Raw genomic sequence first — 12213 nt, 5'->3', positions numbered from 1 at the left:
CATGGCTAAACTGTGTCTTCATGCCGTTCTAAAACTGTCTGCCCTTCACCCATTGAATACAAAAGAAAATGTTAAAGGGATAGTTAATCCAAAAAGATGTGAATAACTTCCTTCCTTCTGCCAAACACAAATGAAATGCTTTATTTTCATCATTGTTGTTTCTTCTTCTTCTGAGCAGTATAATAAATATTCTGCATTTGGATCCACAATCTCTCGTCTCATCCTTCCCAGTAGCGTGACAAAAGAACCAGCCACATTATGGATCCAGCAGAAATGATTGAGAAATTGTCCCAAGAGTCCACTTCTGCAGCTGAGTACTGCCTTAAATTCTGGAGTCTGTCCACCCAATTGGACTGGTGTGAGAGATGACTCAAAACTATGTTCTGGTTGGGACTCAATGGCCGGGTGAAGCGACTGGTCCCTTTGAACTGTGATTTTCTGTCTCTTCAGGATTTTATCTCCAAAATCGTAAGGACAGAACTTCTGCTCTCAGTTCCGGTGGTTCTGGAGACCCCCTTGACACTTTCGGCCATGTAGACCAATCCCCTGCCGCAGCCTTCCACAGCCTCACCCTCAAGACCTTCCACGGCCAACAAGCCAACACCCGTGCCTGCCATGGCCAACGAGCCAGTTCATGAAGCCTCGTCCGTCCAAGAGCCAGCGGTACAAGCCTCATCCATCCCAGAGCCAGCTTTCATGCACGCTCCAGCCCTAGAGGGGTGGGCCACTATGGCTCCAGTGGTCTCCGAGCTCCCTTCAGCAAAGACCAGCCTGGGTGGTCCTGGAGACTACCTTCATCGAGCCTCTCATGGCTCCACCCCTTGAGCCTCCCATGGCTCTGCCTTCCGATTCTCCCACAGCTGTGCTCACGGCCATCCGGAAGAGGAAGAGAAGGGCTCCTGCTCCCCAGGCACTGCCCGTGCTCACGACCACAGAGGTCATTCCCCTATCACTGCCCATGCTCATGACAACGGAGGTCATTCCCCCATCAATGCCAGTGCTCATGACCATGGAGACTGATTCCCAGTCACTGACAGCACTCCCGGCCATAGTGACTCCACCCTCGGAGTCTTCCATGACTCTTCCCGCTCCTCCAGAGACAACTCCTCCAGTGGTAATGTCCGCTCCCCCAGAGACTCCTCTTTGAGCGGCTCTGCTAAATGCCCTGCTCCTCTGTTGCTGAGACTCAACTCCCCGAACCAACTGTGGCTCCGACCTCCTGACCCAGAACTGAAAAATGTGTTTGAGCAAGGAAGCCTACAAACCTGACTCAGTAACACCAGGTCTGTCTGGAGCAATGGGCCAAAATTCCAGCAAATTATTGTGAGAAGCTTGTGGAAGGCTACCCAAAATGTTTCAACCAAGTTAAACAATTTAAAGGCAATGCTTCCAAATACTAACAAAGTGTACGTAAACTTCTGACCCACTGGGAATGTGATGAAAGTAATAAAAGCTGAAATAAATAATTAATCTACAATTATTCAGAAATTTCACATTCTTAAAATGTGAAGACAGGGAATGTTTTCTAAGATTAAATGTCAGGAATTGTGAAACATTTTGTTGAAATATATTTGTCTAAGGTGTATGTAAACTTCAACTGTATTTCGTTCAGTAAAGACCCTATACACTTTTATTTTCTTTGGAATTTTGACCTTTTTTCTATTAGATGATTCATAAGAGAAAGGTTAAGGAATATTAAAGAAGTGTGGGCATACCTACAAAAAATGGACGAGGTACAGGATGTAGAAAGTCCTGGGTCACTTAAGACCTGAGGTATGCATTTAAGGGTCAGTTTAGATCTGTTGTTTTACCAGGTCAAAGCCTTCTTGCAGCCCCCTATGGAGGGGATTGTGTTGGAAACCTACGGCAGCGGTAACGCCCCTGACAACCGCACTGACCTGCTGGAGGAGTTCCGTAAAGCGTCCGAGAGAGGACTCGTCATGATCAACTGCACCCAGTGTCTCAGGGGCACGATCACAACATCTTACGCCACTGGCAAGGTATGGGTGTCTGCTTGTGAATGGACTTATGTGGGTGTATTCCGCGAGTGTGTAATCCCTTGATGTATCCTCTCAGGTTCTGAGTGATGCAGGTTTGGTCGCTGGGTGTGATATGACCCCAGAAGCTGCTCTTTCAAAACTCTCCTATGTGCTGGCAAGAAAAGACCTCAGTACACAAGAGAAAAAGAAGGTAATCTGTTTGTGAACATTCATTTTAAAGCACATTTGTTGATGGTGTATTGTGTAATCTCTGTGCCACTAGCATCACCAAACTGCTAAAATAACTAATGACAAGAATAACTATACAGTAGTGTGGTTTATATATAATTTGCATACAGTAAGTAATTTATGTACATTTATGTGTGCCTACAAGGCAGAAAAAGAATATCATTAAAGTTTAAGATTTCTCGTTTAAGACGTTATTTGTTTTAAGATGCTGAGCCGCAATCTGCGGGGTGAGATGATAGCTGACCTTGAGGGGGCCAAGCTTACTCTCAGCGACAGTCGATTTATTCAGGTTATTGCCAAGTCCCTCAGCATTAGCTGTAAAGAGGTGAGTGGGTCGTACATTCAATTCAAGTGTATTTATAAAACAACAAGAGTTGAACAATGTGCTGTACAGCAGCTGAAATGTACGGTGACCGGGAGGGGACACGTTCGGTTTGTGATTTTGTCGTGGCTACGACATATTAACTCATGGGAACGTGATAATATGCTGTGGCCACGAGATATTAACTCGTGTGAATGTGAAGTCGTGGCCACGACATCGTTTTGTCGAGGTAACGACATCCTTATGTCGTGGTCTCGAGCTCTTATGTTGAGGGAATGACATCCTTATGTTGTGGCCACACGATGGGAAGTCGTGGCCTCGATCTCATGTTGATTAGGACTGTCATATAAAGATATAGAGCGGCCTCTGGCATTTAGACATGAGTACGTTATAAGTGAAAGACACCTGAAGCGCATTCTTAAGTTTAATGGGCTTTGCCGTCGGAAATTGACTGGCTTGAATGAAATATTCAGATTCATCGTTGACCAGTTGAACGGTCCCGGACGCCTCCACGGATACCGCACTGCAGTTAAGTTAGTTTTATATTTGACATTTGTGACAATACTCTTTAAACTCTCCGTGCAAATCACATTTTCAAGCAAATAAACCAACTTTGACATGCATGAATGGGTTTTCTTTGCCTAGCACAAAGCTGAATTAAATTTTTTTTTATATAAAATGTCCCTATAAATCTATTAAACTCAATGACCATGTCATAAGGATGTCATCTCGAGGCCACAACAAAACTAAGTGAACCAAACATGTCCCCTCCTGGTCACCGTAGAAATGACACGGATACAAAATACAAATCTTAAGGTTGGTTAAAAGCCAGGGAGAAAGGCACATCTTCAACTTTGTTTTAAAGTCATGTATCATTGAAGCAGTTCTATTGTAAAAGGTAGACCGCAAAAGCACGGTCACTCCTCAGCTTTAGCTTAGACCTAGGAACTGTCAATAGCCCCTGATCTGAGGCTCTTAAGTGATCTCCGGGGATTGTGAGTATGTAAAAGGTCTGCAAGATATGAGGGTGCTGATCCATTAAAGGATTTAAAAACAAATAATAATAACTTATAATCAATTCTATAATGAACCGGAAGCCAGTGAAGAGAGCTTAAGATCAGGGTTATATGTTTGGGCTTATGTGGACCCATCAGCAGTCTGGCTGCAGCATTCTGGACCATTTGCAGTCGAGCAAGGGATGCATGGCTAATTCTTATATAAAGACAATTGCAATAGTATATGCAGTCTTTTAGCTTCTAATGTTGTTATTCAATTCTAAGCACTCAAGAGTTTTTGTTGTTCGATATGGTAGGACCAGATTCAAAACCAGAAGAGGTTGTGATGAACCATTATAATCAACTATTCTCTTTCTGATGTCCGCAGGAGCTTGAAGCCATTCGAGATGCACTAACGCCCACGCTGGCCTGCGCTGCTGCTAAGATCGGAGACATTGAGGCTTTAGAGGCCATAAGAGAAATGGTGTGCTTTTTTATGGTAGTTCTACTAACTTAAAGTAGCAACGCTACTAACTTACTGGGTAATCAAAATTGTCATGTACCTACACATGTCCCAAAGATGTTTTTTTTTTTTCTTCTTCTGTGGAATACAAAATGAGATGTTAGGCAGAATGTTAGTCACAGTCACTTAATTTTCATTTAATCTTTTTTACTACAATGAAAGTGAATGGTGACTGAGGATAACATTCTGCCTCACATCTACAGTAGTTAAAAAGTCTCTGCAATGTAGTGAGCAATTTTTTTGTCAGCAACTTGTAGTGTAGTTGGCTACTTTTTCAAAAGTTTAGCATAAATTAAAACCCTAATAAGTTGACTCCTCAATTGAATGAGTTAATGGCGTCTCCACAACTTGAGTAATGAGGTTCACTTATCTTGGTGTTCATATAGGATTAACTTAAATTTTGTTGTTTCTATTTAGTAATTTTTGTTAAATTGACTCAAATGTAGATTATACAATAACCTTATGGTGTCATCAGATGCAACAACTTTTAGCAATTTAACAACATAAATAATATAACAAATGAGTAAAAACCTTGATAATTTCTTAATGACAATTTTTTAAATGTCCCCTTTAGTTCCCTTTGACCAATGAAACCTAATTAAATAAAGTGCAAGGGATTATGGGCATTCTTCATATCCTCAATTTTGTACAATCGTTTAAGTTACTAACACTTGAAGTCTTAAAGGAATAGTTTCCCCAAAAATTTTAATTATCTCATTAACTCTCCCTCATGCCATCCAAGACGTGTATGACTTTCTTTCATCTGCTGAACTCAAATGAAGATTTTTAGAAGAATGTTTCAGATATTTTGGCCCATACAATGCAAGTGAATGGATGCCAAAATTGTGAAGCTCCTAAAAGCACATAAAGGCAGCATAAATTAATCCATAAGACTCCCGTGGTTAAATCAATATCTTTTAGAAGCAACATTTTAGGTGTTGGTGAGAAACTGATACATTTTTATGTCCTTTTTATACTATAAATTCTCCTCCCTGCTCAGTCAATCTCCACTTTAACTCTCATATTCTTCTTTTTGTGTTTTTGGTGATTCACATTCTTCATGCATACCGCCCCTACTGGGCAAGGAGAAGAATTTCTAGCAAGAAAAGGACTTAAATATTGATCTGTTTCTCACACACCCTTATGATATCACTTCTGAAGATATGAATGAAAACACTGGAGTCTTATGGATTACTTTTATGCTGCCTTTGTGTGCTTTTTGGAGCGTCAACATTTTGGCACCATATGGACCTACAGAGCTGAAATGTTCTTCTAAAATCATAATTTGTGTTCTGCAGAAGAAAGAAGGTAATTCACATCTGGGATGGCATAAGAGTGAGTAAATGATGAGAGAATTTTCATTTTTGATTAACTATTCTTTTAAATGAGAGTGCTTGTGAATGTGTGGATCCGGTGTTGTGCAGGCATAGAGACACAAACTGCTCATAACTTTAGAGATCCTTGGCTCATACACGGAAAACCCTTTTTTTATTTTGTAAAGTTTGTATCAGATTACAGCAGGCATTACATTACAGACTACATATATATATATAGTAGCCTTTTGCAGTTTAATAATCACTGTGAGTCACGTAGCGACCGGCTTTTCCGGATTGGGACTCTGCTGACATTATGTCAGAGCTCCTTAGTCTAACAACACAGAAATACTTCAAAATAAAAGCTCCGCCCAAATAAAAGCTCAATTTACATGTGAAAGGTTTGACTGAAATGGATTACTACTATATAGTTATGTAATATTCACTTCTACTACTACTACTACTACTACTAGTAATAATATTAAATCAATTGTAACTGTATTATATTTAAGCAATATCTCACATTTGTGATACTCTTTTATGCAGCACTTTATTTGACAAAAATAACTCCAATGTTGTATGTAGGATTGTGCTGTGAGGTTCTGTATAAAATGACTTAATTTGATAAAAAAAAAAAAAATACAATATTATGTTGAACTGTAATTGGTATACTTTCATTTGATTTAAATGTTTAATTGATTTATTTGTTTCAACTTTATTTTGATGATAAAATGTAAATAAACTGCTGACATGGAGTTCAGAAAAATAAAAAACTGGTACCGGACTCTATATCGGCAGGTACCAAAAAATTTATTGGTACTCGTTCTTTAAGAAAATGGTATCGGAACGTCCCTCCTCTTAAGTCTATAGTTTAAGATAAATAAGTTAAATGTACATATACACTCACCTAAAGGATTATTAGGAACACCTGTTCAATTTCTCATTAATGCAATTATCTAATCAACCAATCACATGGCAGTTGCTTCAATGCATTTAGGGGTGTGGTCCTGGTCAAGACAATCTCCTGAACTCCAAACTGAATGTCAGAATGGGAAAGAAAGGTGATTTAAGCAATTTTGAGCGTGGCATGGTTGTTGGTGCCAGACGGGCCGGTCTTAGTATTTCACAATCTGCTCAGTTACTGGGATTTTCACGTACAACCATTTCTAGGGTTTACAAAGAATGGTGTGAAAAGGAAAAACATCCAGTATGCGGCAGTCCTGTGGGCTGAAAATGCCTTGTTGATGCTAGAGGTCAGAGGAGAATGGGCTGACTGATTCAAGCTGATAGAAGAGCAACTTTGCCTGAAATAACCACTCGTTACAACCGAGGTATGCAGCAAAGCATTTGTGAAGCCACAACACACACAACCTTGAGGCGGATGGGCTACAACAGCAGAAGACCCCACCGGGTACCAATCATCTCCACTACAAATAGGAAAAAGAGGCTACAATTTGCAAGAGCTCACCAAAATCGGACAGTTGAAGACTGGAAAAATGTTGCCTGGTCTGATGAGTCTCGATTTCTGTTGAGACATTCAGACGGTAGAGTCAGAATTTGGCGTAAACAGAATGAGAACATGGATCCATCATGCCTTGTTACCACTGTGCAGGCTGGTGATGGTGGTGTAATGGTGTGGGGGATGTTTTCTTGGCACACTTTAGGCCCCTTAGTGCCAATTGGGCATTGTTTAAATGCCACGGCCTACCTGAGCATTGTTTCTGACCATGTCCATCCCTTTATGGCCACCATGTACCCATCCTCTGATGGCTACTTCCAGCAGGATAATGCACCATGTCACAAAGCTTGAATCATTTCAAATTGGTTTCTTGAACATGACAATGAGTTCACTGTACTAAAATGGCCCCCACAGTCACCAGATCTCAACCCAATAGAGCATCTTTGGGATGTGGTGGAATGGGAGCTTCGTGCCCTGGATGTGCATCCCACAAATCTCCATCAACTGCAAGATGCTATCCTATCAATATGGGCCAACATTTCTAAAGAATGCTTTCAGCACCTTGTTGAATCAATGCCACGTAGAATTAAGGCAGTTCTGAAGGCGAAAGGGGGTCAAACACAGTATTAGTATGGTGTTCCTAATAATCCTTTAGGTGAGTGTATATTTTATGAGCCCAAAACTAGAAATTTAAGTATTGTTTAATTGAGACAACTTGATTTTTTCCAGTAATGACAACAACAGGCTTTACAGATTTGACTGTACTTCAACTAGTTTAATTTATGGGTAGCTTATTGTGTGTGGTAGAGCTAAACCAGCACATAACATGAAAGGACTGTTCAATGTAATTCATTAAACATCGTTAAACACACTTCCACACTGGATGATTTTTCAGATCCCCTTTAGTACAAATTATCAATCAGGTTGGACCGTCTGCCAAGCACCACTTCCTCCAAATAAATACCCCTTAACCCAGAGCATTTCAATACCTGTTTCAGACCAGTTTTAAGACCTGTTCTGAAAATCATTTACAAGAACTCATGCACACATTCCGTCAAATGCTTCAACGCCTTTCCAGGGGACAAAATGTTGAAAGCTGTGCGCTTAATATTCCTAAACATTTTAAAATTCGTAAACTATTTTTAATTGGGAAATAGCATATAAAATAAGCTATTAATAGGCCTACTTATGTATCATTAGTTTGGACGTAGTGGGTACGTATGAAATAACATTTGACCCCAGCTGGCTAAACACAAACATTGATTTTGTAAAACATGATGTCACTGGTTAAACAGAAGAGGAAACCAAACATATCTGAATGCCAAACTTCAGATGAAACAAATAAGACCTCTAGTTCACTACTGAGACGTCCTCCTGTTTTATTTGTATAACCATAGTACTGATAACCTTAATCCTGTATGATCTGCTCTTATATAATAGATTTGGGTTGTTTTCACAGTATTTGTCAAGGTAATTTGCTTGGCATTTTGTGCACATGAAAAACAAAATACAAGTAAAATATAACTAAAACATGCAAATAAGTCAGATGTATCAACATTGTATGTGGGTGAATCTCATGAAACCTGTCAAATGTCGGTTCATATCCTTAAAATCAAAAGAAAGACTATGCTTAAGAAATTAAAGCCTATTTTAGGACCAATACGTTCTTTGCATTGTAACATTATTTTCATGGCATTTATTTGCATGACAAGCATTCCCTCCCTCCTTACCACACTGCGTTAAAACAAAAAAACAACTGTAATGCGAAAATATTCGTATATATTATTTAAATTGTTAAGTGAATATTTTATGCATGTAATTTATGGTCTATTTTAGTATTTAGAACTGAGGGAAACATGTTTAAATGTCATTGAAATAATGTGACAATGCCAAATATTTGACAACCCTTAATTACATTTTTTTTGTATTTTTTATAATTTAATGGCAAAATTTTCATTATCTTTATGCAACAAAATAAAAAAATATATACATATTTAAATAATCTTAAATAAAAAATAAAAAAATAAATAAAAAAAATGTAAAAATATAAAATATATTTTGTACTTTTTTTTTATTTTTTTTTTTTTTATTATTATTTGTTTTAGGTGAAATGAGACCTGGACATTTTTTTTTTTTTTTTTGATTCTCCCTTGTACTGTGCAAAAGTCTTAGGCACATAAGATGTTTAACATAAACATTTGTCTTAAGATGGTTATTTATATCTTTAGCTGTAGTGTGTCAATAGGTAATATACATTTTACGCAAACAGAATAAAAAAAAGAATAGAAGAACAGGAAGCCCAGCAACAGATGGCATGTCCCCACAGAGACCCCCACTGAACATTTGAGTCAGTCTGGGATTACATGAAGAGACGGAAGCAATTTAAATATAGCCGAAATATGTAGGAGATCTGTGGCGAGTTCTCCAAGAAGCTTGCTATCTGCCAACAACCAAGAAAAACTGTGTCCAGGTGTAACTAGGAGAATTGGTGCTGTTTTGAAGGCAAAATTGGTCACACCAAATATTGATTTAGCTTTTTTTATGTTTACTGGACTTTGGATTATGTTAATTGAAAAATGAATACTAATTATGGCACTATTTATGAAGAAATTCTCACTATGCAACATTTATCACAAGTGCCTAAAACATTTGCACAGTACTGTACATTGTACCGAATACAGTCTGAAACAGACACCGGAAATTATAGATGTGTTTGTGTTTAGGGCACTGACTTAAGCATGGCTGATTATGATGGCCGCACTCCACTACACATCGCCGCATGTGAAGGGCATCTGAAAGTGGTGCAATATCTCCTGAGTCAGGGGGCCACTGTCTACGCCAAAGATCGCTATGGCGACACACCCCTTCGCAATGCCGTTCGCTTCAGGTAATGCTGGCACATGTAAGGCCGGATGGTCTTGATCTGCTTCTATGCATTTGAATGTAAATGGAAATGAATGTTCTGCTTTAACTGAATGCTTACTATTGTTTTCGCCGTGGCTAGTGTGTAGGCGTGGAGATATGTGTATGTGTTGTTTAACTGGTCTTTTCATGTAACACATTTCTTCCATTCACTCAGATTGATATCACTAAGGGGCTTACAGCTATAGGTCATATATATGTTTCAGTGTACTGTATGTAATTCATGCTTTATTTATTTTTTCACCTCATTTCTAGAGCCAGTTAGAAAGTTAGTCATTTAGCCCAGTGGTTTTGCGTCAGGAGTACACATAATGCCACTACACAATACCAAACCTGTAATTAGTAATGTGGTGCAGGTCATATATGCTTTTCGTTTATGCCTTTATGTAGTTTTGTTCATAGTTTTCAAAAAAGGCAACCAAGTGGCAAATCAATTTACAGCATAATACTGTAGAGGTTGATTGTCCAACACAGCCCTTGACGTCAACAACAAAATATATGGCTAGCAGTATATCTTCCTTTTGAAAGTTGATAAGCCTGTTTATTTTGCTATCCTACATGCATAATATATTTATTTGGAGAGTTGCAGTTTGCTACTAGTATTTAGCATTGACTTTTTTTTTCTGGTTATAACCGGAAAGAAATAAAGACTGGATAATAAATAGCCAATTAAAAAATGATTCATTGAAGTTTACCAATTAATTAAAGAATTCACTGATTCACTTATGCAGTGTTGGGATTTCAAATTCATTTTAATGAATCAGTTCGGATCACAAAGAAGCGGTTAAAAAACGGTTCACTGATTCTGAAGTAATTCATTTTAGTGTATTGGTTTGTTCGAACAGTTTGTTTACAGATGTACTTAAACCCCTGCCAAGATGTTCATATATATATATATATATATATATAAGGAAAAAGTACATATTAAAAAAAGGATATATATAGATATATAAAAAAAGTACATATATATTAAAAAAGAAAAAGTACAAATATATTTTAAAAATGTGTGTGTGTGTGTGTGTGTGTATTATTTTTTTTTAAGATAATTTCTCTTGTTTATCTCTGTTTTTGACTTAGTTAAATATACAGTATTTTCAGTATGATATGTATTTTGTATAAAACTGAATTATGTTCAATGTAGTACAAGTTGTAATAAGTATACGTTTATATAAAGTATTTATGTTCAAAATAATGTCGTCACCCCTAACTGTTTAATGTCATTCTGAGATCATCGCTGGTTTTGTGCCAGATAAATACCTACTGTTCTGATTGCAGAATAATATAATACTATCTAATATTTATATTATTAAAATCATTGTCTTTCTTAAATTGCTTCAATGTAGTTAACTACTGTTTGATAGTAGCTTGCAGTGTATCCAAGTACTTTTTTAAAGGGTAACTTTACTGTAGTTTAGCTACTATAAATTGAGTAGCTTGTAATTTGGGAAGCTACTGTTTCAAAGCACCTTCCCCAACACTGTACAAATCACAGCTAAACCTGCTCTTTTTCTAATGTTCATGTCACCACACTGTTTGTCAGCTGTCTAGCTCTTGACTGCTGACGACACCTAGAACCTTGTGTACACTGCAATCACAGCAAATCTCTCCGAAGTGAATGTATGATCTACATCGGCCTATTTCTGCAGACTTTTTGCATATGAAAGCCCTAATATAAACGCTTACTAATGGCCACATTATGATCTGTCGAGCAAAGCAAATTATTGCGAGACACAGGAAATTAGGACGAAATCTGTCCCCTTTCTGTACTCCAATCCCCCATGGGTCATAAATAGCTTCTAAACGTTTTATTAGTTTTTTCTCTGTGGATGAATAAGACACAATGAAAACTGCATGAGTTGTCAACCTCATTAAGAGAGTTTAAGGGAAGGGGGTGCCACAATATTAGTATTCTATCGAGAGATAGACTGGGATAGAGTGCAAGTGATTCGAGATGCTTAATGAGATTAGTCAGGAGGCAGACAGTTACATTTTTTTAATAACATTTTTTAGGTCTGTGTGCACTACCAACTATTTTTTTCTCTTTTTATTTTTGGTTCAGAGCCATTAAAGGGATAGTTCACCTGCTATTCTGTCATAAGTGACTCGGCCTCATGTTATATGACTCTTTTTTTTATTATTATTATTTTTTTATTTGGAACATAAAAGGGGATGTTCACTCAGCTTGTTTCAATCAAATGGGGACAGATTGACCACTGTTATGGTGCTTGTTTTTCATGTTTTCATTTTGTGGAAAAGAGCAGTTTGGACAGTCAGGTTCTGCTGCTGAAGTCTTGTATGTCTAGTAGAGCTAGGAGATATATTAAATATTCACTACATACAGTATTTGCAATGATTTTGCTGGCTTAAGCATGGTGAATATCGCAATAATTTTGATCCACTTTTTATTTGACCAGTAAGTTCCCTAAAGAGTGCGTCATTTGACTGGTTTAA

At 37.9% G+C, this 12213-nt stretch overlaps 1 protein-coding gene across 6 annotated transcripts in view; it reads left to right on the top strand.

Moving 5' to 3' along the window:
- Window positions 1–12213, top strand: part of LOC127662546 (60 kDa lysophospholipase-like) — a 48095-nt gene that overhangs the window by 20651 nt on the left and 15231 nt on the right. For all 6 annotated transcript variants that reach the window (XM_052153773.1, XM_052153770.1, XM_052153769.1 and 3 more), the window contains 5 exons: window positions 1815–2000; window positions 2077–2190; window positions 2434–2553; window positions 3934–4029; window positions 9564–9727. In XM_052153773.1, coding sequence (XP_052009733.1) covers window positions 1815–2000; window positions 2077–2190; window positions 2434–2553; window positions 3934–4029; window positions 9564–9727 — 680 coding nt within the window. The remainder of the gene's footprint in view (window positions 1–1814; window positions 2001–2076; window positions 2191–2433; window positions 2554–3933; window positions 4030–9563; window positions 9728–12213) is intronic.

This window comes from Xyrauchen texanus, chromosome 22 (genome assembly GCF_025860055.1).
Source record: "Xyrauchen texanus isolate HMW12.3.18 chromosome 22, RBS_HiC_50CHRs, whole genome shotgun sequence".
NCBI classification, from domain to species: Eukaryota; Metazoa; Chordata; class Actinopteri; order Cypriniformes; family Catostomidae; genus Xyrauchen; species Xyrauchen texanus.
Note: the sequence above shows the minus strand (reverse complement) of the source record. Positions and strands in the feature narration are given on the sequence as shown.